Source organism: Sorex fumeus, unplaced genomic scaffold, assembly GCF_029834395.1.
Source record: "Sorex fumeus unplaced genomic scaffold, SorFum_2.1 ptg000061l, whole genome shotgun sequence".
Classification (NCBI taxonomy): domain Eukaryota; kingdom Metazoa; phylum Chordata; class Mammalia; order Eulipotyphla; family Soricidae; genus Sorex; species Sorex fumeus.
In genome coordinates, this window is record NW_026606118.1 from 36,281,762 (window position 1) to 36,304,153 (window position 22,392).

The 22,392-nt window shown below is 38.6% G+C and overlaps 1 protein-coding gene across 1 annotated transcript in view; it reads left to right on the forward strand.

Moving 5' to 3' along the window:
* Positions 1-1,822: 1,822 nt before the first annotated feature.
* ARHGAP18 (Rho GTPase activating protein 18) overlaps positions 1,823-22,392 on the forward strand; it is a 223,219-nt gene continuing 202,649 nt past the window's right edge. The window contains exon 1 of the mRNA XM_056126016.1: positions 1,823-2,026. Coding sequence (XP_055981991.1) covers positions 1,953-2,026 — 74 coding nt within the window. The 5' untranslated portion in view covers positions 1,823-1,952. The remainder of the gene's footprint in view (positions 2,027-22,392) is intronic.

Here is a 22,392-nt window from a genome sequence, read left to right on the forward strand (position 1 = left end):
CCCAAGTTTGATTCCAGAACCCATATAGTCCCTGAGTCTACCAGTAGTGATCCTTGAGTGCAGAGCCAGGAATAAACCCTGAGCATCACCCAGAAATGCACCCCGACTCCACCACTCCCTTCAATGAAATACTTTTGTTATTTGCAGAGCCGTAAGACTCAATGTCCCTATATTCAACAGTAGCAGAGAGTATATACTCAGAATTTGGCTCATCTTGGTAAAGAATATGTTAAAGGGTTGGGAAAAATTTATTCACACAAATGAACAACATACAGATTTTTTTGTTTATTTTTTTGTTTTGGGTTTGAGGACTGGGCCACACCCAGAGTGCTCAGTAGCTGTTCCTGACTCTGTGTTTTAGCATTGACCCCAGGCAGCGATCAGGGCACTATATGTGGTGCTGGTGACTTCAACTAGGGTTGACTTTAAGCAAGGCAAGCACCTTGGTTCCTATATTATTATTATTATTTCATCATCATCATCATTATTATTATTATTGTTATTTTGCTTTTTGGGTCACACCTGGCATTCCACAGGGGTTACTCCTGGCTCATGCACTCAGGAATCACTCCTGGCGGTGCTTGGGGAACCATATGGGATGCTGGGAATTGAACCCGGGTCAGCCGAGTGCAAGGCAAATGCCCTACCTGCTGTGCTAGTGCTCCAGCCCCCCTATATTATTTTTCTGGCCCATAAATTCTATTTTTAAAGCCAATTTGCTTGTGCATCGGACACTTGTATGACTAAAATGTACAGTAAATTCCTATTTTAAAATACTTGGCTAGTTCCAAATGCAAATCTAAGAAGCTCAAGAGTCAGACTTTAGAATATCAAATTCAAGAACTTCAGTCTTCTGTAAATGGCATTTTCAGACTAACTGCCAGACGGTACATCGTGCAAACTTCTAGGAAGCACTTGCCCTTCCCAAACCCTTGGAAAAGATTTGGGTTGACAATCATGAATGAGCAACATTTCCAGCTGTGCCTGCGTTTGCCACCGGAAAATTTCAACTTCAAACTGTCATTATCATATAGACTTAACATTTCCGTTTCCCAAGCTGCAAATTATTTCCCAAATATCTCTTGTTTTAGAAAAATCGTCTCTGGGCAGATTTTGCTTTTGTGGCGCACTTCATACAATATCTTAGTCCTTCAAATCTAGGTAATTCCTTACTTAGATCCGATTGACAGTAAGATTGGCAGTAAGGTTTAAAAACTCACTGCAGACGTTAAATATTTGACTCTGTGGGCAATTTAATTATACAGGTTTAAGACTAAGCAAGGCTGATAGATTCCAAACGTCTTTATCAACAACAACAACAAAAATCTCTATCGATCAAAACTATTTGCAAGGTGTTCTTTCTTTTCTTCTTCACTCCCCACCTCCAACCCTTATTCCTCAGGGGCTCCAGTGCAAGTTTTCTCTCCGTTCCAGAAATCGACCTTCTTGAATTCTCACCCTCTGTCTCGTTCTCTCAAATCAGGAAGAGAAGCCACCAGCTGAAGGCCCTGCTAGGGCCGTGGGGGCAAGCGGAGCATGCTCAGTAGCTGGGGTGGCTGGCTGAGCTCACAGCAGGTTTTGGCTTGCACCAAACAGATTAGCACTCGGCTCCGGAGGAGGTCGTGTTTGTGCCCTAGAAGATCCTTAATTCCTGGAAAGCTGATCCCTGCCCAGTACGAGCGAGCGGTTTTAGCATCCTCAACTGCAGCCGCTCAGCTGCGGACTCCCCAGAAATCCACCAGCCCGACCCGCTCTCCACTTCATCCTCCTAGAGCTTGGGGCTGGGGCTGATACCAGCTGCTGGATGATTGAGCAGAAACGACAAGCTTGTTGTGGTTAACCGTGAAGGGTGAGGGAGTTCTGAGCCAGAAAGAGGAGGTGTGTTACGGAAGGAAGTGGCCCGGGAAGACTCCTGCAGGAGCTCAGATTAGTCTTCTTTACTTCTGGTTACCATGGCATTATCTGCTCTAGACCTGGGAGAGATGGTCACGGTAGTAGCGAAGCTGGTGCATTGCTTTCACCTCCGGTAAGGAGAGCACCTTTGCATGCTTTTTTCTCTTTGCAATGCTTTGATTAGCTCTGAAATCCACAGTCCGAAAGGTCTTGAAAGGACCCATCGTGTTCTCCCCTTAGAAGTTTGTTTTTAAGGAAAACTTGGGAGGGTCGGCGTGGGGAAGGACTTTGGGGGTACTTCCAAATCGTCAGGTTCAACTTTAAGCGCTCTGGTCTTTAACCTCTTTCTTGACCCTGTTCCTCTCTTGCGGTTTGAAGTTTGTTATTTCGAAAGATGGGGCTAGACAGTTTTTTTTTCTTTTCTTTTAAGGACTCCAGAGATATAGGGAATTGTACTTCATGCTATATACGTAAATGGATACCATTAATTAAGATCTTTTTCAGAAGATGACAATCGCCTTTGTAGACAAGAAAGATTATTAAAATTTAGCACCAGCCTTTGTTAGCCTTGAACTTCAGTTGACCAGAGGAAAATATTCATACTACAGATTTCTGGTTATTTGTAAAAAGTAATATCAATGCCCAGGGCTTCTTTTTAAGGCACAATTTTCCAACAATGTAGAGACAGATTTAAAAATTATATTTTAAGGTGTTGCATAAGATAGCTTCTCACAGAAGCGTAAGGTTAAAAGAGGAAATATTTTCATGTAGCTTTGTGGTTGCACATTAATATTTTTGATGGAAACTTAAGCCAACATCTTCATTTGAGTTGGATGATGAGGTGAATAAAAGCTAAGAAAAATGAGAGACCTTTGGACTATACAACAAAGACATTCAAATAAATGTATTTAACTTTGAACTGCCAATGAAAAACTATCTACGATGTAGGGAATACAATAACAGTCTTAGATTACTAATAATTTGGCTGGAAATTGAAGCAATCATTTTCTTAAATAAATCCCTAGTAAATAAGGCTGTCATGGGTCTACTACCTGTGTAGCGAACATTAGCAAATTAAAATCAAACTGGGCAGAGAAAAGTGTGTTCTTCCTATTTTGATATTAGATGTTTAAATGTCCTGTTTACTATGAAGAGAAACATCTAGACATTTAAAAATTACTAAACATTTTTTCTCTGAGTCAGCATACAACTTTTTCTTATAAGAACAAAACAAATCTAAATCTTATAATGAAGAAAATATCCCAAAGAAATACTTGACAGGGGGATTAAATACTTGAATGAGAAATCAAGGTTGGCATTTCTGCACAGATTATTGCTTTTCAAGCCTGCTTTCAGATATGATTTAGTGGTTTGGATGCATTCCCTCATGGGTTTATTTAACTAAGAACACGTGAAGAGCCACAAGTGAAAAGAAAGAGTGTGAGGGAGCTAACTATTTCTATTGCAAGTTTATTCTGTAGGGACTAGAACCCAAAAGCATTCAGTCACCAGGCTTTAAAGAAAGGACAAGTTTCTTAAATTCTCTTTCTGGCCTAGAAAATTAGAGATACATATGTCTTCCTCCCGTTTTGGGGAGGAAGCTCTATACACTGGAAGCACCCCAACTTCCGAACTCCCAGCTAACTTGTGGCAAGACAAAAGCTTCTCAGAGAACTCGCAATAGATTAACCACTGACTCTTACCTGTTCTCAGCTGAGCATCCAGGTTTCCAGTCCAAATCCCCTTGCACAATTAACATAAAAAGCACTTTTTAAAGAATATTCCCAATGACCCAGGATTTTCTGGAAGAAAATGTCTTCTAAAGAAATTTCCTGGCTTCTGCTTGTTCTTCTCTGGGTTTCTGGGGGGTGCTCCTTCTGCTCACTGCCTCCCCTGCCATTCATAATACTGATCAATTAAAAAAGTTTAATGGTAAGAACACAGAATCAACAATCATCCAGAATAGAGTTTCAATGCTCAAAGAAGGTTTAAAAATTTTTATTTCCATATTTGTATATTGCAATGTAGGTAGAGAGCTTTGTTCTTTCTCTCCAACCTCAGACAATTATGACATGATGAAAGTAAATCCAGTGCAAGTCATTCTGTTTCCCCCTTTTTTTTTGGAGAGGTGGGGGCAAAACTGTTGGTGGCATCAATCCAACCTCTGCTAACTTGTCTCTTCATTATCAAGAGAAAATAAGTGGGATTTTATAAACTATTTTAGAGTGTGTTGGTTTATGAAACAAATGCTTGAAATATAATGAATTTCATCTTCTCTTTTTATAATCAAATAGTGTCAGAACATCAGTCTTACCCAGGGTGTTTTTGTCACTTTTTCTTTCTAATGAAATAAATGATTATAAAAAGTAGAGGATAACATATATTTATAGTTTCTTAATAGAAATTATTAATATATTTTATCCTCTACTCTTTTTGATATAGATTAAACCACTATTTAGGATTGGAATATGGATCAGCTATAATTTGTTAATTCTCAAAATGTAGACCTGGATATAACTAAAGTAATTCCAACAGTGGAGTAACATGACCAGGAAAAATTAAGTAACTGTACCTCATGGTGTCTCACTAATAAAAATTTAAAAATTTTTTTTAAAAATTTCAGGTGAATTATTTTATTTTTATTTTTAAAAAATTTTTAAAAATATTGTACTTTCTTAGCTGTCACTCAATCAGATTTTTATAGGAACCAAAATGAACTCATCAACTATATTTGTGTAGCATTATTGTTGTTGCTAATTACCTTTGATTTAATCCATGAATTTTCCAATAAGACAAATCTTAGCCTTGGCTTTAGCAACTTAAGGGAGCAATAATTGTACCAATATAGAACTAGAAATACTCAAACATTATCTGGAGTTTAGGAAAAAAGCCAGAAATATTAAGCTAGTTTTAGAGTTGATGTCCAAAATTCCAGGGATTCTGTGCCTTCCACAAGGTCATAGTTAGCTTTCAGCTCAGCTCAAAATTTCTGAGATTGCTACTATTATAATTGAACTCAAGAATACAGAGGTATTTGGAGGTTTAAGGATAAGTCCAGAATTGTTTCTTTGTGACATTCTTTTCTGCCAAATTGCTTAGCCATGGAATAACTGTAGGTTATGATTGACATTCCCAAAGTTCAAGAACAGTTGGAATTTAAGTATCTACATATCTAGGAACAAATCAATGTCTATTTACTTCCTTTTTATGAATCCTTAATTTATGTACATTATTGTGTTTAAATGTCTTGTTTGTATCTGCTTTTTTAAAATATAAAGCCGCTTCAGATTTATTCTGATGAATCTATTTAGAAACCTTTATTTCCAGGAAGTATCCTGATAAGAGCATCCCAAAAAAATAAGTAAATAAAACATAATTCAGTCCATGTCTTTTCCTTCTACTTCAGTGCATCGTATAAACTGCAATAGTGGAAATGCTTGAGAAAGAAAATTAGAAATCTCAATCATTTCAAGTAATCATAAAATAAAGTTGAAGGCCATGTTCAGATAAAATCTTAGCTGATGACATTTTTCATCTTCCCACTTACCAGAAATTTATTGAGCACTGAATGATGAGTTTTGCTTTTATATTCAGGGCAGACCTTTGCACAAGACTGATGTTATTCTTGCTCAGAAGGGACTTATGTTACAGTGCAGTGGAGAAGATAGTGGTTTGCATGTGGAAGGAAATCATGCTATGAAGAGCAGAGATAATAGTGTGTAACTTCAGAATAGGGAGCTCATCTCTAAAAAAGAAGACATTAAATCTCGGGGTAAAATCTCGGGGAGTTTAGCCTTGATCATAATCTACAATGTGGGTTGTTGTAGTGATATATAAAGCAGTATGGCCAGGAGGGAGAAAGGTTTTAGGGCCAGTGGAAGGTGGAGAAGTAGGGATTTCTTAGGAGGGTGGAGAAAGTTAGAGAGCCAGCCAGACCCAAGCCCAAGGTCTCCCAGAGACTAAACCTTTTTTTTTAGTGTAGTAATATTTCAAACTTTAATAAGAATGTAAAGTTTAAATAAAACTAATAGTCACACTAATTCACAAACACAATAGAAAAAAATAAAATATATCAATGAATTAAATCCAAAAATGTTTAAGAACAATGACATATCACCACAAAACAATTCTTCTATAATTCAAGTGTAATTAAATCTTCAAAATCTTCTGGGGCTGGAGCAATAGCACAGCAGGTAGAGCGTTTGCCTTGCACACAGCCAACCCAAGTTCGATTCCCAGCATCCCATATGGTCTCCCAAGCACTGCCAAGAGTTATTCCTGAGTGAAAAGCCAGGAGTAAACCCTGAGCATCACTGGTGTGACCCAAAAAGCAAAAAAAAAAAAAAAAAATCTCCTTCACATAGATATATTTATTCTTTTTTTTTAATTTTATTGAATCACGGTGAGATAGTTACAAGCTTTCATGTTTGGGTTACAATCACACAATGATCAACACTCCACCAGTGCACATTCCCCACCACCAATATCCCTGGTATACCACCCCCCTTTCCGACCTTCCCCATACCTCCATGGCAGACAATATTCCCCATACTCTCTACTTTTGAGCATTATGGTTTGCAATACAAAAACACTGAGAGGTTATCATGTTTGGTCCTTTATCTACTTTCTGCACATATCTCCCATCCCGACCGGTTCCTCAAGCCATCATTTTTTTTAGTGATCCCTTCTCTCTTCCAGCTGCCTTCTCCCCTTTGCTCATGAGGCAGGCTTCCGTATGACCCTGCAATACCACTTCTCGAAATATATCCCGAGAATGCAAAAAAGCACAGTAGAAATGACATCTGTACCTATATGTTCATTGCAGCTCTCTTCACAATAGCCAAAATCTGGAAACAACCCAAGTGCCCTAGAACAGATGACTGGTTAAAGAAATTTCTGCACATCTACACAATGGAATGTAACACTGTAGCTACTGTCCTCTGCTCCAATGGCCCAGCTGGAGCTATTGTGCAGCAGGTAGGGCGTTTGCCTTGCACAGGGCTGATCAAATTTCGATTCATCAGCCCCTCTCGGAGAGCCCAGCAAGCTACCAAGAGCATATCATCCACACGGCAAAGCCTGGCAAGCTACCTATGATGTATTTGACATGCCAAAAACAGTAACATGTTTCACAATGTTACTGGGCCCGCTCGAGCAAATTGATGAACAACCGGAGGACAGTGACAGTGACAGTGACACAATGAAATGCTATGCAGCTGTCAGGAGAGATGAAGTCATGAACTTTTCTTATAAATAGATAGCCATGAAGAGTATCATATTAAGTGAAGTGAGTCAGAAAGAGAGAGACAGACATAGAAGGACTGCACTCATTTGTGGAGTATAAAACAACATAACATTAGGTTGACACTTAAGGATAGTAGATACACAGGGAAGGTAGATTGCTCCATAGTGAGACTAAACCTTGTCAAGTGCAAAGAACCCACTGGAAGAGCTGATATTTTAACAAAGCACATTGTTTTCCAGAGATTACAATGTGAGGAGTTGAGGAAAAAGCTGTTTGGTCAGGGAAGTTGCTGTTTCTTAGAGATGATATTAACTGAGAATTTGAACTCTTGATGTAGCAGTGAAAAGAGGCTAGCACATTGACTTAAATTTTTCCCTGTAAATTGTTTACTTTATATTTAAAAAGTGGTATATTTTTGTTGTTAAAAACCTAGAAAAAAATCAAGATAGGTACTCAAAGACACTAAATCCCAATTTCACCACCCAAATTTAAATAATATGATATTTTGAGTGTCTATTCAATATAAAATTTAGAAAATCCAGGGACTAGTTCTACCCCCCCCCCCAATAAAATAGTGCACAATCTTATCACTTAATTTTATAAATCCTCATTTTAGTATCTGTTTTCTGAACTCTTTTGGATACCAATATTAATTTTAGGAAGCTGGCTTATTCGGGACAGACTGATAAGACATCTCTCTAGATTTAAATAGAAAATTTCTGCTCTCAGTATGGATGAGAAAAATAGCTTTATATGCCAAGTTACTTCATTTCTTTGATGCCTTTTCCTGTAACCCAGAAGCGAGGACTTTATGTGATCTGTTCTCTTAATATATACCTTTCTATAACCCACCTTCAATTCTTGGGGATTAGAAAGGCTGCATTTGACCCTTCTGTCCTCTTATGTAAAACTACTGTACACCATTCTTGTTTTTACATAAAGATCTGGATATTAGAATACATATTTTTTTGGATTCTTTTCACTAGAGGTGGCTACTAAGATCTGAATTTAGTAGGTCTAACTGAGCCTAAAGTGGACCAAGAGAAATTGTGGGACTTTCTAGAACAAACATTTATCTTTTTTAAATGACCTTTGTCATATGGCTTCACCTCTCTTAGCAGATAGGGACTAAGTGAAATCCTCTCAGGCCCTGGATACCTGTAACATCAAAGGAGAAATCTTGCAGTTGGCTCCTTTTAAAATATGTCTATTTCACCTCTTAATCTGGTTTCAAATTCCATTATATTTTGTGTCTATGTCATTTCCTGATGATTGTTAAAATTATTAGAATATTTGTTTGCATTGTGTTTTTTAACTTTTATGTAGATTCACAGGTTATCCTATGAAATGAAATTTTTATGTGCACTTTATTCTTCTCTAAACAACGGAAATTTCATATATTTGCAACAAAATAGAGTTTATGTTAGTATTCCAGATTGTTTCTGCTGTATTTCCTATCTCAAGTAAAATTCTTTTTTTTCTAATGTCTCTCAAACCAGGAAAGGAAAATTTTTCCTTTACTCTTTCTTCCCCTATAGAAAGAATGTTTATTTAAGTTCTGAAAAGTCTCAAATTTCTTACATTCATATCATCAATTATTCTGTTGGTACCACCAACTTCCATCTGCCCTGGTCTGCTAAAATTCCTTTTTATTTGTTTGTTTGTTTGTTTCTGTGCCATACCTGGTGATATTGAGCGTTTGGTTACTCCTGGTTCTGCAACCAGGCAATACTCTTGGCATTTCTTTGGGGACCATATGGGTGCTATGGATCAAACCCTTATGCAAGACAAATATCGCACTCACTGTACTATGGCTCCATCCCCCAAGGTCTGTTCAAGTTCTTATCCTGATGCCTTATCGTGAATGCCTCCTTTTCTTTTCTTGAGCACAACAATTTCTAGGTTATACAATGCATTTGCTAAACTCTGAAATTCTCAGACATAAAAGGTACAACACATTTTACCTTAATTTTCTGAGTTAATTTTATTTCTTTTCCATTACTCCACCCCACAAGCTAGCTATTTTGATCTTCTTTTGGTTTCTTTGAGAGATGGGCACACCCAACAATGCTCAGGGTTAACTCCTAGCTCTGTGCTTAGGAATCACTCCTGGTATGGCTTTGGAAATCATATGAATCCTGGAGTAAACCCAGCTGACCCACATGCTGTACTCTTGAATGGGTGCTCTTAAGCTTCTCCATCTGATACTTCGCCTTAAAATATCTTTCTACTTCTCCAAGAGGTGTATTTTCATTCTTATAGATCCAGACCTGACATTTTTCTTGTCAGTCTCCCTTTCTTATACTCCTAGAGAAATATAGAGGCATTAAGAAAATAGTCATTTAAAAAAAGGAAATAGTCATTTAAATAATAGCAGTTTATTCATTCATTACACAATATTTGTATTCCTTTTCTTGGGGCTGAAGGCTGAAGTTGAGGTGGGAGACACACCCAGTAATGCTCAAGTCTTACTCCTGGCTATGTGCTAAAGGATCAGTCCTGGTCGTGCTTGACCCCAGTTCAAACCAGAATTAGCTGGATACGAAACAAGTTCTTTAAACCCTATATATCTCACGGTGGCTTCAAATTCTGTACATCCTACATGCTAAATAGTACATTAGTCTTGGAGAAACAGAGATGAGTGAAAGTACACATTTTCCCTCCATGAAGAAAGTCCAAAGGCAATACTCCTACAAAGAGACATTACACAGGGTAAATTCAGGATGCTATTTGGGATCGTTATTATTATGGTTCTTACAGCGCTTGCTGCTTTAGTCTGGTGGTCTCACTTAACCAATTACTACTCCTAATCCTGAAGCTGTGATCCAAGAACTGTGACCTAAAAAGTGAGATTTATTGCAACTGTCATGTTTCCAACAATAAAGTACCAGCTGTTTTGTTGGCACATTTATATTCTAAGATCCCTAAGAGTTCTGTCCTCTCTTTTTATGTACCATGTGTAGGGAATATTGGTTTTTGTTTATTTCTTTATTTAGCTTCCCAAGCAGTGCTCAGAGAGTCTGGGATTCGCTTTCCAGTGATACTTAACCAGATGCTGCTCAGGCAGCAAAGTGGGGGACCTCACGCAGACAATGCTTGAACACCCATCAGGTGCCAGGAACTGAAACTTTCACATTCTATTCACACTCTATACAATCTCCCATTTTTCTTTTCTTTTCTTTTCTCTTTTGTGGAGGCACATCTTCAATTGAGCTCAGGGCCTACTTACTCGTGGCTCTGTTCAGATATCACCCATGGTGGGTTAAGGGACCATATGAAGTGCCCTCCTCACCACGCTAGTTCTCTGCCTGTTCTTTATTGTTTGCTTTGGTTTGGGGCCTTACCCAGCATTGCTCAAGGGTAACTCCATGCTCAGAAATTACTCCTGGGTCTGTGCTCAGAACCTAGTCCACCCCATATGGGATACCAAGGATCAAACCTAGGTTGGCCATGTTGCAGGGCAAATGTACTACCTACGATTTTATCACTCCAGCCTCAGTTTTTGTTTTCTGTTGGACTTTATTTTAAAAGGAAGTTCCCAAACAAATTTAAAGGAGTACAAAGATATTTCACATGTACCCTCTATCTCAACATGCCCAAAAACTCCCCAATAGCAATAGGCCCTGATTAGAGTGGGGCATCTGTTTTCATGGGCATATAACAACAGAACATAATTCCCAGTGAACAGTTTACATTGGGGTTCATTCTTGGTGTTCTCTATTCTGTGCACTTGGATAAGTGTATTATGAAAATACCCACTGTTATAGTATCTCCTAGACTAGGTTCACTTCCTGAAAATTCCTCAGTGCTCCACTGATTTATTCTTTCCTTAAAAGGAAAGTATAAACCCCCACAACTGCTGATCTTTTACTATTTTCACCATTCTGCCTTTGCCAGTACATATGTGCAATCACATGGTTTGCAGTCTTTTCAGATTGCTTTCATTCACTTAGTCGTGTGCATTTCAGGTTTTTCTGTTTTCTCATAAATTTGTATCCCATTATTTTTAGTGTTGAATAATACTCCATTGTCTAGTCAGATCATAGTGCACTGACTTCTACTTTATGTTGTTTTCTTTTTTTGGATTTGGGTCACAAGGATAGGACTTTTGTTTCGGGAACATTGTATGCACCTGACTGATGTTAACTATGCGAATAAATGAATAGATAAGACAATACTTTTTCTTTTCTTTTCCTTGTAATCTATCTTACCTGGACACTGCTCCCATACTGGTAAATCTATGCTCTGTGCTCGTGGAACAGTGTGTCTTCATAGGTGAGGGTCATGAGACCAAGCTTGTTTATTTTTCCACAACTTGTCTGCTATCATTTTATTTTTTCCTTTTGTTTCCCTTTGGGGAGCATATCAGGTGATAGTAGGGGCTACAACAGGCACTATGCTTGAAGGTAGCTCCTAGCAGTGTTAGGAGGACCGTGATCTATTGGGGATGTAACCTAAAATTTGAGCATGCAAACATGTGCTCCAGCCGTTATCATTTTTTAAACTTGGGGGTCAGCAAACTGTAACCAAACTGTAACCACCAAACTGGGTGCAAATACCTGTTTGCAAATAAATTTTTGTTGGAAACTAGCCAAACCCATTCACTAATGTAAATAATAGAATTGAGTGGTTGTAACAGAAGCTGTATGGTCTGCAGGGCTGAGAACACTATGTAGGTTGTAAAAATCTGACCTTTGTGCTAGCCCAGGGAAAGAGCTAAGGCCGAGATCAGAGTGGCAAATGTGATTGCTTGCAGGAACAAGCCTAAAGTTGCAGCTGTTAGGGCTTTTTATAGAGAAAGGGGGGTTCTGAGATTCCTTTTGGTTGGTGCACTGAATGTAGAAACTAAAAGAAAATTTGGTGAAAGAATTGGTCACTTTGTTTCAGTAATAATAAGACTGAAGAATTTGACTTCTTACTGTGTTAGACAGTTATTCTCAATCTTAAGCATGGGGCAGAATTATAACGAGGGCAGAGTGTTGTTCTAATTCAGTAGGTCTAGGTGGTGACAGAATCAGTTTTTCAAACAATACAGGTATTGCTAATGTTTATGGTTTGAACATTATAATTTGAGGACCATTTTAACATGATAGCGAGGCACCACTGCATATTAGAATCACCTGGGGGAATTATAAACACTCTCTCTTAAGGGATGGGGAGATAGGTCAAAGAGCTGAAACACTTGCTTTGCATGCGAGAGAGCCAGGTTTGATCCCCAGTTCTACATGGTCCTTTGAACGTTGCCAGGAATATCCTCTGAACACAAAATCAGGAGTAGGAGCCAAAATTGAAAACAACAATAACAATATGCTTTAAAAGTAGAACATACTTGGACCTTTCCAAGACTTAACCTAATCAGAACCCATATATGTAGTTCATGTTTTTAAAATATTGATTCTTAGTAATATTGTCATTAATCAGTCCTGCTTGTAGATCTACCATATTTTGGTTATATAGTTTTGACAAAGTCAGCAATACAGTACATCAGGTGAGGTGCTTGCTTTTAAGGTTGCTGACTCCAGTTCAGTCACTGGCACTGTAATAGGATCCCCTGAACACCACCATAAATTAGAACTAGAAGTAATCCCTGAGAACTGCTGGAGAATCCCCCTCCCCCAAAGAAAAGAGATTATTTGATGGTACAAGCAGTGCAAAGAACTTCCAATTTTATTGCATACACATTTCATTTATTCATTGACAACTAAAATTACAGTCCAGAAGTACACTATGTTCAATTCATTTTGAATTTGAGGTTTTTCCTGTGTAAAATTGATTATAATTCTATACCTTATAACCCCCATCCTTTTTTTTTTTTTGGAAGAGAATAAGGTTTTACTTTGAAGGTGAGTATGAATGGCTTACCGCCTGCCACGTTCCCATAGTTTTATCATAGCAAATTTAAATGAACTCATGCCTTCAAGAAGTGGTTAAAATTAATATGAAACAGATCCTTTCTGCTGACTTTTCCATCTCTGACTGCTGTGGGAAAACATACCTTAACATTTGGGTGGGTATTTTAAGCCCCAGTAAGCCCTACTGCACTGTGTGTGCTTTTGCATAGAAACCTGGGTTCTCTGCTTCCATGATTTCAGCATACAGTATATCTGTGTTCATTCTAATTTTGTTGATTGCTATTTGTAATGTTCTGAAGCTGAGTATTATGTCAGAATACAAATAAGGCAAAACAACTATGGAATAGTAAATGTAGAAGAACCAACTCTTTGCCACAGGGGCAATCAGGCATCATACAAAGGACTGTTGAGTGCAATATATATGAAGGGCAAGCATTTAGTCTTGCTTTCAGTTTGCATGCTTCGTTTTTACTCATTGATTGATGGGAATAAACACCTGGATTTGGGTTTATAGATTCCCAAATCCAGGCAACGATCTAGCCATCAGCTTATTAAACTACATAATTCTATTTTATGGAATCATGGTGATTGCTAACATGAAATGGCAGTGTGTGAGTTTGACAAATGGCTTAACAAAAATAATGTTCTAAAGTGTAGAAGAGATCATTTATTAAGTGCACGTGGACTCATTCAAGGTTCAAGCTGGCTATAGAGTGAAAAATGTTCATACTGTTTTTTTGTATTTCATTAGAAGATTAGAAAAGATATTTAGCAGCTTTTGTGAGTTAAAAAGAAATGAAGACTTTTTATTCTCTACTTTTTACGAAACCATGGCTCTCATCAACTTATTGCTTATGATTTAGTCAGTTCTACAAAGAATGGCTTTAAATCTTTCTTCAAAACTCTATGTATTTATTTGGGGAGTGGGGCCACAACCAGCTATGCTCAGAGATCCTTCCTGGCTCTGTGCTCAGGAGTGATCCCTGGGAATGCTCGGATACCTCTATATGGTTCAAGAGGTTTGAACCTGGTCAAAAAGATGTAAGACAAATTCCTTAATACTTTTTATCATACACTTATCCCAGTGCTTTTATTCTGAAACTTTGAGGATGGGGGCATTCCTGGTAGTGGCAGTGCTCAGGACCTACTCTTAGTATACGCTCAGGGACACTGCCATGCCAAGGATCAATATCAGGATTTCTGCACTCAAATCATATACTCCATGCCATTGAGATATCTCCCAGCCCTTGTGGATTAATAAACTTTTGCAATTTGGTGTCACCCTGTAAAATCCCAAAGTCATGGAAAATATTATTTTGTTATCTTGAGATTGTTTTATTTTAAGCATACTCATTCTAAGTGCGCATACTCATTCTAAGTGCCATTAGATTATTCATTGACTGAAATGCAGACTCTTAATGATATAAATATTTTAGATTAATTCATCACTTATTGCCTGTTTGAACTTCATTTCTCAGAATGGAATGCAGGGTCCAGAGCAATGGTGTTTGTCTTGTACTCAGCTGACTTGGATTCAATCCCTGGCACTCCATGTTGTCCTCTGACACTGCCAGGGGTGATCCCTGAGCACAGAGCCAGAAGCAAGTCCTGAACACCACCAGGTGTGGCCCAAAAGCAAGAAAACAAACAAAAAGGAGATCCAAGGAATCCAACATCCACATGTAGGTCTGAAAGTTCTTGTTTTAAGAGCAAAACAAAGTACTTCTTAGTGCTTTTTGCATTGTTCATGTGCTTGTTGCTAAAATGACTCTGCCCATGCTCTGATGGGCCCTGAACTTGATCCAATGCTCTACTATTGTCTTGAAATTTTAATATTTTTTGAACCAATGGTCCCATATTTTAATTTTGTTCTGGACCCCATATTATGTTTATTCAGTCTTGCTTACAAGATCTTCATCTTATTTCCCTGAAGATTTTAGTGTGACAACTGAAGCAAACTGAGTGAATGTAGACTGAAAGTTCTCCCCTATCTGAGGGCAAAATGAAATAGATTTTGGGGCGTTCTGCTTTTCCCCAGAGGGCTGTGATTTAAGATGGTTTCCATCAAAGTATGTTCCAGACCTATCTAGGTGGCTGATTACAGTTTTGGCTAGAAGAGATGCTAAGAGTAAAACATTAGAGAATACAGATTCTCTGGCCTGCAGTCTTCCTCTTGATAATCACACAATGTGTAGGTTAAACATCTCTTGAGATCAGTCTCTTTTGTCTTTGAATAAATGACAACATTCTTCAATGGATCTCTTCAAGGCTGTCAGGTACCAAGTGTGTGTGATATAATTGCTAATTTTTCAAGACTGTCAAGGAAAATGTCAGTTTCCAGGTATATCCAGCAAAATCTCAAATAAAATGGGGGAAGAATCAAGCTAAGAATTAGCATAGCACTCAGTGCTGGGACAACCACATCACTGTATGATACAGATAGAACTACCATTGTCTTATTGCTTATGCCCTACTGCAAGGGATATGATATGTTGTGTATTTTATACTCTTACTGTAAGATATTATAGGTGGTATTAAAACTTTTTAGTAATCCTTCTTATAAGGGGTTACTATCAAGAATATACAAGGCATTGGTTGAACTCTACAAGAAAAAAACATCCAATCCCATCAGAAAATGGGGTGATGAAATGAACAGAAATTTTCTCAAAGAAGAAGTCAGAATGGCCTAAAAGAACATGAAAAAATTGTCTTCATCACTAATCATCAGGGAGATGCAGTTCTCACACCACAGACTCACACACAGCTAAAAGAGCAAAAGCAACCAGTGTTGGCATGAATGTGGGGACTCTCCTTCACTGCTGCTGGGAATACCGAGTGATCCAGTCTTTTTGGAAACAGTGTGGATATTTCTCAAAAACCTAGAATTTGATTTCCTATTTGACCCAGCAATACCACTTCTTAGAATATATCCCTGAGATGCAAAAAAGAACAGTAGAAATGACATCTGCACTTGTATGTTTATTGCAACACTATTTACAATAGCCAGAATTTAAAAAAAAAAAACTTGAGTGCTTGAGAACAGATGAATAGTTAAAGAAACTTTGGTATACCTACACAATGGAATATTATGCAGCTGTTAGAAAGATGAAATCATGAAATTCACAAATAAGTGTATGGACATGGAGAGTATCATGCTAAGTGAAATGAGTCAGAAAGAGAGGAACAGACATTGAATGACTGCACTTATTTGTGGGTTATAAAGTAACATAATAGGAGACTAAAACCTAAAGATAATATAGATAAGGGCCAGGAGGATCGCTCCATGGCTTAGAAGCTGGTCTCACATACTAGGTGAAAAGGCAGCTGCGATAGATAAGAGACCACTAAGTAACTGATGGTTGGAGGGCTCACTCAGGATAGAAGATGTGTGCTGAAAGTAGGCTATGGACCAAACATGATGGCTGTTTAGTACCTGAATTGCAAACCATAACACCCAAGAGACAGAGTCAGAGGGAATGTGCCTTCCACAGTGGCAGGGGATGGGAAGGGGTAGGGATAGTGAGAAGATACTGGGAACATTAGTGATGGAGAATGGGTACTGGTGGATGGATGGGTACTCAAACATTATATGACTGAAATATAATCACGAAAATTTGTAAGTCTGTAAAAATAAATTAAAAATATCATGGTATCACGGTCCTCCTGTTATTCATAGATTTGCTCGAGCGGGCCCAATAACATCTCCATCGTGAGACTTGTTGTTACTGTGCGTGGCATATTGAAAACATCACAGGTAGCTTGCCAGGCTCTGCCGTGCAGGCGAGATACTCTCGGTAGCTTGCAGTAGGGGGGAGGAATCAAACCCCAGTCTGCCATACTTTAGGCAAACGCCTTACCCGCTGTGCTATCGCTCCAGCCCAAATAAAAAATAAATTTAAAAAATTTAGAAACACCTCAAACACAAACAAATGAAACAACAGGAAGAATTAAAATGTATGATAAAACTAAAGAAAAAATAAAATTAAATAATGATCGAAAAATTCTAAAAAAAATACCCTTCAGTATTGCAAGTATTAATGCTATAATCCATCGGCCTCTGCTCAGTTTTAATATGAGTTCTGACTGTAGCTGAAGGTAATCTAAGAACATTAGAGTAAAGAATGACCCAGTGGTCAGAACAGTGCCTTCATATGTGCCTTGTAAGTGGTTCTTGCCAGATTTACTGAGAAATGGAAAAAGAATGAAGTGGAAGAGTATTCAAGAAAGTTGTGGCTTATAGGCTCGTCTGTCACTCTCAGTACTAAATTATTTCCAGATTGAGAACAAACCTTCACTGCAGAAGTTCATCTCACATATATTCTGGATCATTATGATGCAGATTAAATGCTTCACTTAAAAGATGAAGATGCTTACAAGACACGTTTTCTGAGTTGCATGAAGAATCTTGTAACTCTTGACTTGTTAGAGTATTTCTTGTTGAATGAAAACACCTGTCTTTTAAACCTGAGTAAAAGATTTCCAAAGAGGTGGAGTCACCCTGCAGTGTCTCCTGCCAGAAGGGAAGTTGTGCCCTTAGAGGGCAAGCATCCTCAGGGATGAGGAGTAGTTCATTTAACAGCTTAATACCAAATCACCACTGTCTGCCTTTGTCTGTGAAGAACGTTCCTACTATGACACAGCTGTTAACATAACTGAGTCAGGATATTGGTCAGAGTGTGTGGGAAGGTAGAAATAACAAACAGGAGGTAAGGAGTCAAAGTTACTCAGAGAAAGCAATTTTCTAACCACTGGCATGATTTCATTTGTCACCCAGTAGCTCCATTTTGCACAGATAAGATGCAGGAGTAGAAGATGGATTCATTCCTGCTGTCATGGCATCTGAATTTTGATGGGGAAATAGATATTTCATGAACTTGCCGGAGTTAGAGTGCTGTGAAGAAAATGCAAATAGTGTTTTGTGAAGGATTATGAATCCCAAAAAAAGTTATTATACTGCCATATTAATTGGTCAAGAGATCAATTCCTGGGGTGGGGAGGTAATTTAAATAGTCAAATACAAGCTGTGTTTTGATGAGGCTCTCGGTTGATTCCCAACAGTGTGTCCCTTCCTAGGACCTTTGGGTATGTCCCTGCACCCCTTCCCTCCGACCCCAGAGCACTCCACTGTAGGGCACCCACCATCTTCCAGCTGTAGCAGAACAAGAAGTGATAAGTTCCCTAATTTCAGGATACACTATAAAATTCACATTCCTGGCCAGGTCATAGAACAAAGTGGTTTATGGAGGTGAGCACTGTCTATTAAGTCAATACTGTAGGAAGTATGTTGATTGGGTGTAATTTGTGAGATTACTAATATCAGTCTTTTTCAATTTCATTATTTATTTATTTATTGTGGGCTACACCTGGTGGTGCTCAGGGCTTACTTCTGGTTCTTTGCTCAGGGATCACTCCTGGAAGGCTTGGGGTATCGTAAGGGATGCTGGGGGTTCAGATCTGGACCAGCTGCGTTCAAGACAAGGACACCACACGCTTTATTATTGCTTTTGTCCTAATATTACTCTTTTAAAAAAATACAAATATAGAAGCCAACTTGAGGGAAATAAAAAAAAGTAATATCTCTTCTGTTAATATGCAATTTTATTTCTCTCAGAGTTAAGATTTTCTACTTGTTCTGTGTTTATAGATATTAAAAAATTGGAATGGTTGATGAGTAATTAGATCGCATTTTTTAAAAATTGAATCACTATGAGATACACAGTTACAAAGCTGTTCATGATCCAGTCAGTCGTATAATGTTCCAACACCCATTCCTCCACCAGTGTACATTTTCCATCACCCATGTCCCCAGTTTCACTATCACCACCCCCACCCCATCCTGTCTCTATGGCAGACACTTTCCTTCTCTCTCTCTGTCTCTCTCTGTCTCTCTCTATCTCTGTCTCTTTGTCTCTCTGTCTCTGTCCCTGTCTCTGCCTCTGCCAATCTCCCTCCCCCCGCACCTTCTTTTGGGCATCATGCTTTGCAGTACAGATACTGAGAGGTTATCCTATTTGTCCCTTTACCTACTTTCAGCACGCAGGTCTCATTAGATCACATTTTTTATTGTTAGGGATCACCACTCTTCCAATGGTGCTATAGGGGTCTGAGGCTACTTTCAGTGATATTTGGGCAGCTGTGTGTGTGTGTGTGTGTGTGTGTGTGTGTGTGTGTGTGTGTGTGGTGGCAGGGGTATTGATTTCAGGTTTGTACTCGACCAGCATGAACTGGATTGCATCCTGCGTTGATGGAGGTGAGTACACCAAGATGTGCTGAAGGTCAGACCCAGGACCTTGCACATGTTAGTCATGGGCTCTACCACTGGAACTCTCTCCTTGACCAAGAAATAAGTTTATTATTATTATCATTATCATCATCATCATTATTGTTATTGTTTGTTTGGGTTTTGGACCACAGACAATGGTATTCCCTGCTTATTCCTGACTCTGCACTCAGGGCTCACACTTGGTGGGCTTAGGGGACCATATGTGGTGCTGGGGGTTGAACCTGGGTCAGCTGCATGCAAGGCAGGCACCCAACCAGCTTCACTATCTCTCCAGCTCCAAAGAGATCACATTTTTATTATTAAATTTTATTTTAGTAAAGTAATATTTAGAATTAATCAAGTGACTTTTAGAATATAGTTTTCTTACAGATTTTATCATTGTAGATTTTATTTGCGAAGTTAGACCCTATGGAATATCTTTTTTCATCTAGGCTTATAGAAGTTTTTTGAGCCATTAAAATAACTAAAGATATGTAATAACAGACCTTTATGCCTTTAAAAATTTTGAATTATATAATACCTTTAACATTCTACTTTCTTTTAATTTAGCTTTGTTTTGGGGCTCTGCCTCGTTATGTTTGGTGCTCAGGAGGTCAGGCAGTACTAAAAATCAAACCCCCAAACTCACACATGCAAGGCAAGTGCTCTGCCACTGAGCCACACCCCCAGCCTGACAAATTTGACCTTTTCTAGTACTGATACAGATGATTTACAGTAATTGGAATATGCCATTAAACAGTCATGAGTCAGTCTACCTTTCCATTTAAAATGAATTATTGGATTTACCGACCATATTAATGAAGTGATAGTACAGCAGGTAGGGCACTTGCCTTGCACATGGCATATCCGATTTCGATCCTGGCTTCCCTGAGCACTGCCAAGAGTAATTCCTGAGTGCAAAGCCAGTAGTAAGCCCTGAGCACAACCAGGTGTGGCCCCACAAAAATAAAACAAAAAGCAATTTGCTTTAAATGTTAGAATTTTCACTATCTCAGGATATCCAATGCAATCAACCACTCAGAGACAGAAATGTTAAGCACTTTGCTTTAGGATATGGGTTTACTTTTAAGTACAGTTGGCCCTTGAACAGTACTGACTGAACTGAGAGGTACTACTGATACTTAGATGCAAGGATGTTTTACTTATCTGTTTTTGTTTGTTTTGGATTTTGGAATATACCCAATAGTGTTCAAGGCTTCCTCCTCTTTCTGCACTCAGTGATCATTCCTGCTGGGGATGTGGGGACCATGTGGAGTCCTAGGGATCAAAACTTAGCCATAAGCAAGGCAGGCACCGTGTTCTCTGTTCTGTGTCTCCAGCCTCCTATGTAGATTTTTTGCATTATTTATTTACATGGGCTGGAGCAATAGCACAGCAGGTAGGGCATGTGCCTTGCATGCGGTCAACACAGCTGACCCGAGTTTGATTCCTCCACCCCTCTCGGAACATCAAGCTACCGAGAGTTTCTCCCCCGTTCGGCAAAGCCTGGGAAGCTGCCCATGACATATTCGATAGGCCAAACCCAGTAACAAGTCTCACAATGTTACTGGGCCCGCTCAAGCAAATCAATGAACAACGGGAGGACAGTGACAGTGACAGTGATTCTTTTACATTATAGGACACTGTTTCAACCATTTTTAAGTGGAGAGGCCATTTAACATTATGGTTATAAACTCTCCTGAAGTGTGACCCTTCTCCTCCCCCCACACCCATACACACTAGCACTTAGTAAATTGCTTATTTCTCTATGGGTTCTTCAGTCTGAAAAATAATTTTACCTTCCTTCCTTAAACTAATAGCCTTAGTGATAACTTGATAGTAAATAAACACACAGCATAATATGAGGTCTAAAGAATATCATTGCTTAAACTAAAACAGAAAGACTTCGATCAACAGGAACTTTCAAGATAGTAAGTACTTGGTGGTTCCATCTCTAACACTGCATGCATATGGTCCTCACAGTACCACCAAGAGTGACCCTGAGCTAGCACTAAGCCCTGAGCACCAAGGTGTTGCTGAACCCCGGCCCCCCAAAAAATAAAAAAAAAGTATATGTATTATAAATCTGAAATAAAGAAGTTTTCCTAGATTGTTCTGTTAAGGAAGTCCACCTTCACCAGGGTTGGTTGTTTCCTGAAAATGTAACTGCATAACAGTTTTCCATTGTTGTTACATGTCAAATAAATGAACTCTCATTTTGTTTTAAATTATTTAAATTAAATATTATTTAGCTGATACTTAAAATAACAGATAAATTATATATGGCTTGTTATATGCCATGGACTTACAGCAACCTATTTCTCACGTGTGTGTGTGTGCACACACAACATGAGATGGGCTTTGTTATGGAGATGCTGGATGTCACCACAGAGATGTCAAAGGAAGTTGAGGTTATTTGGCTGATAAGTGGAAAAGCTGGGGTTTGAGACACGCCTGACGAGTCTAGAACCACGGCTCTCATCCTTTAATTGCACTGCTCTGCACACATCGCCAGGAGAGAATGTGCATACATTGAATGAATACTCTGGTTTTGTGCAAAACTGTGTCTGATTTGTGCCAATGGGTGCTAATGATCCAATTGAGGATTAGCTTCTGAAAACTATTTTATGGGAACACTCGTACAGTATTAAAAATGGCTGCCATTATTTGACTATTTCCATGGATCATAAACCCTCCTAGGGACTTTGCACATTCTCCCTCCCCCACCCCCTGCCCATAATAGCAGCCCTCTGAAATAGATGTGATGATGCCCTGTTTTTACAGATGCTGGAACTGAATCTTAGTGAAGGATGTAATGCTTCTCAAATCCCAGTTATTTGTCTTTCCTCAAAGTCAATGCAATGCTTGTGTTTCTGGAAAAAAAATATGTTGTATACATCTTAGTTCCGTGTCACTAACTGTGTTAACAAATGATACTGATTTTGAATAGAAATTAAGAGAGGAGAATATAAAAAATATCCCCCCACTACTCCAAAATAAAATTGAATTCTTAGCCTGTCAGTAATTGTCAGTGTTTCTCCTTCATAAAGCAGTGATTCTACTTTATATGAAAAATTGGGCAGGGCTTTGGAATAGATGATCTCTTGTCAGACTAAGGCTTTCATCTTTCCTGCCAGGAT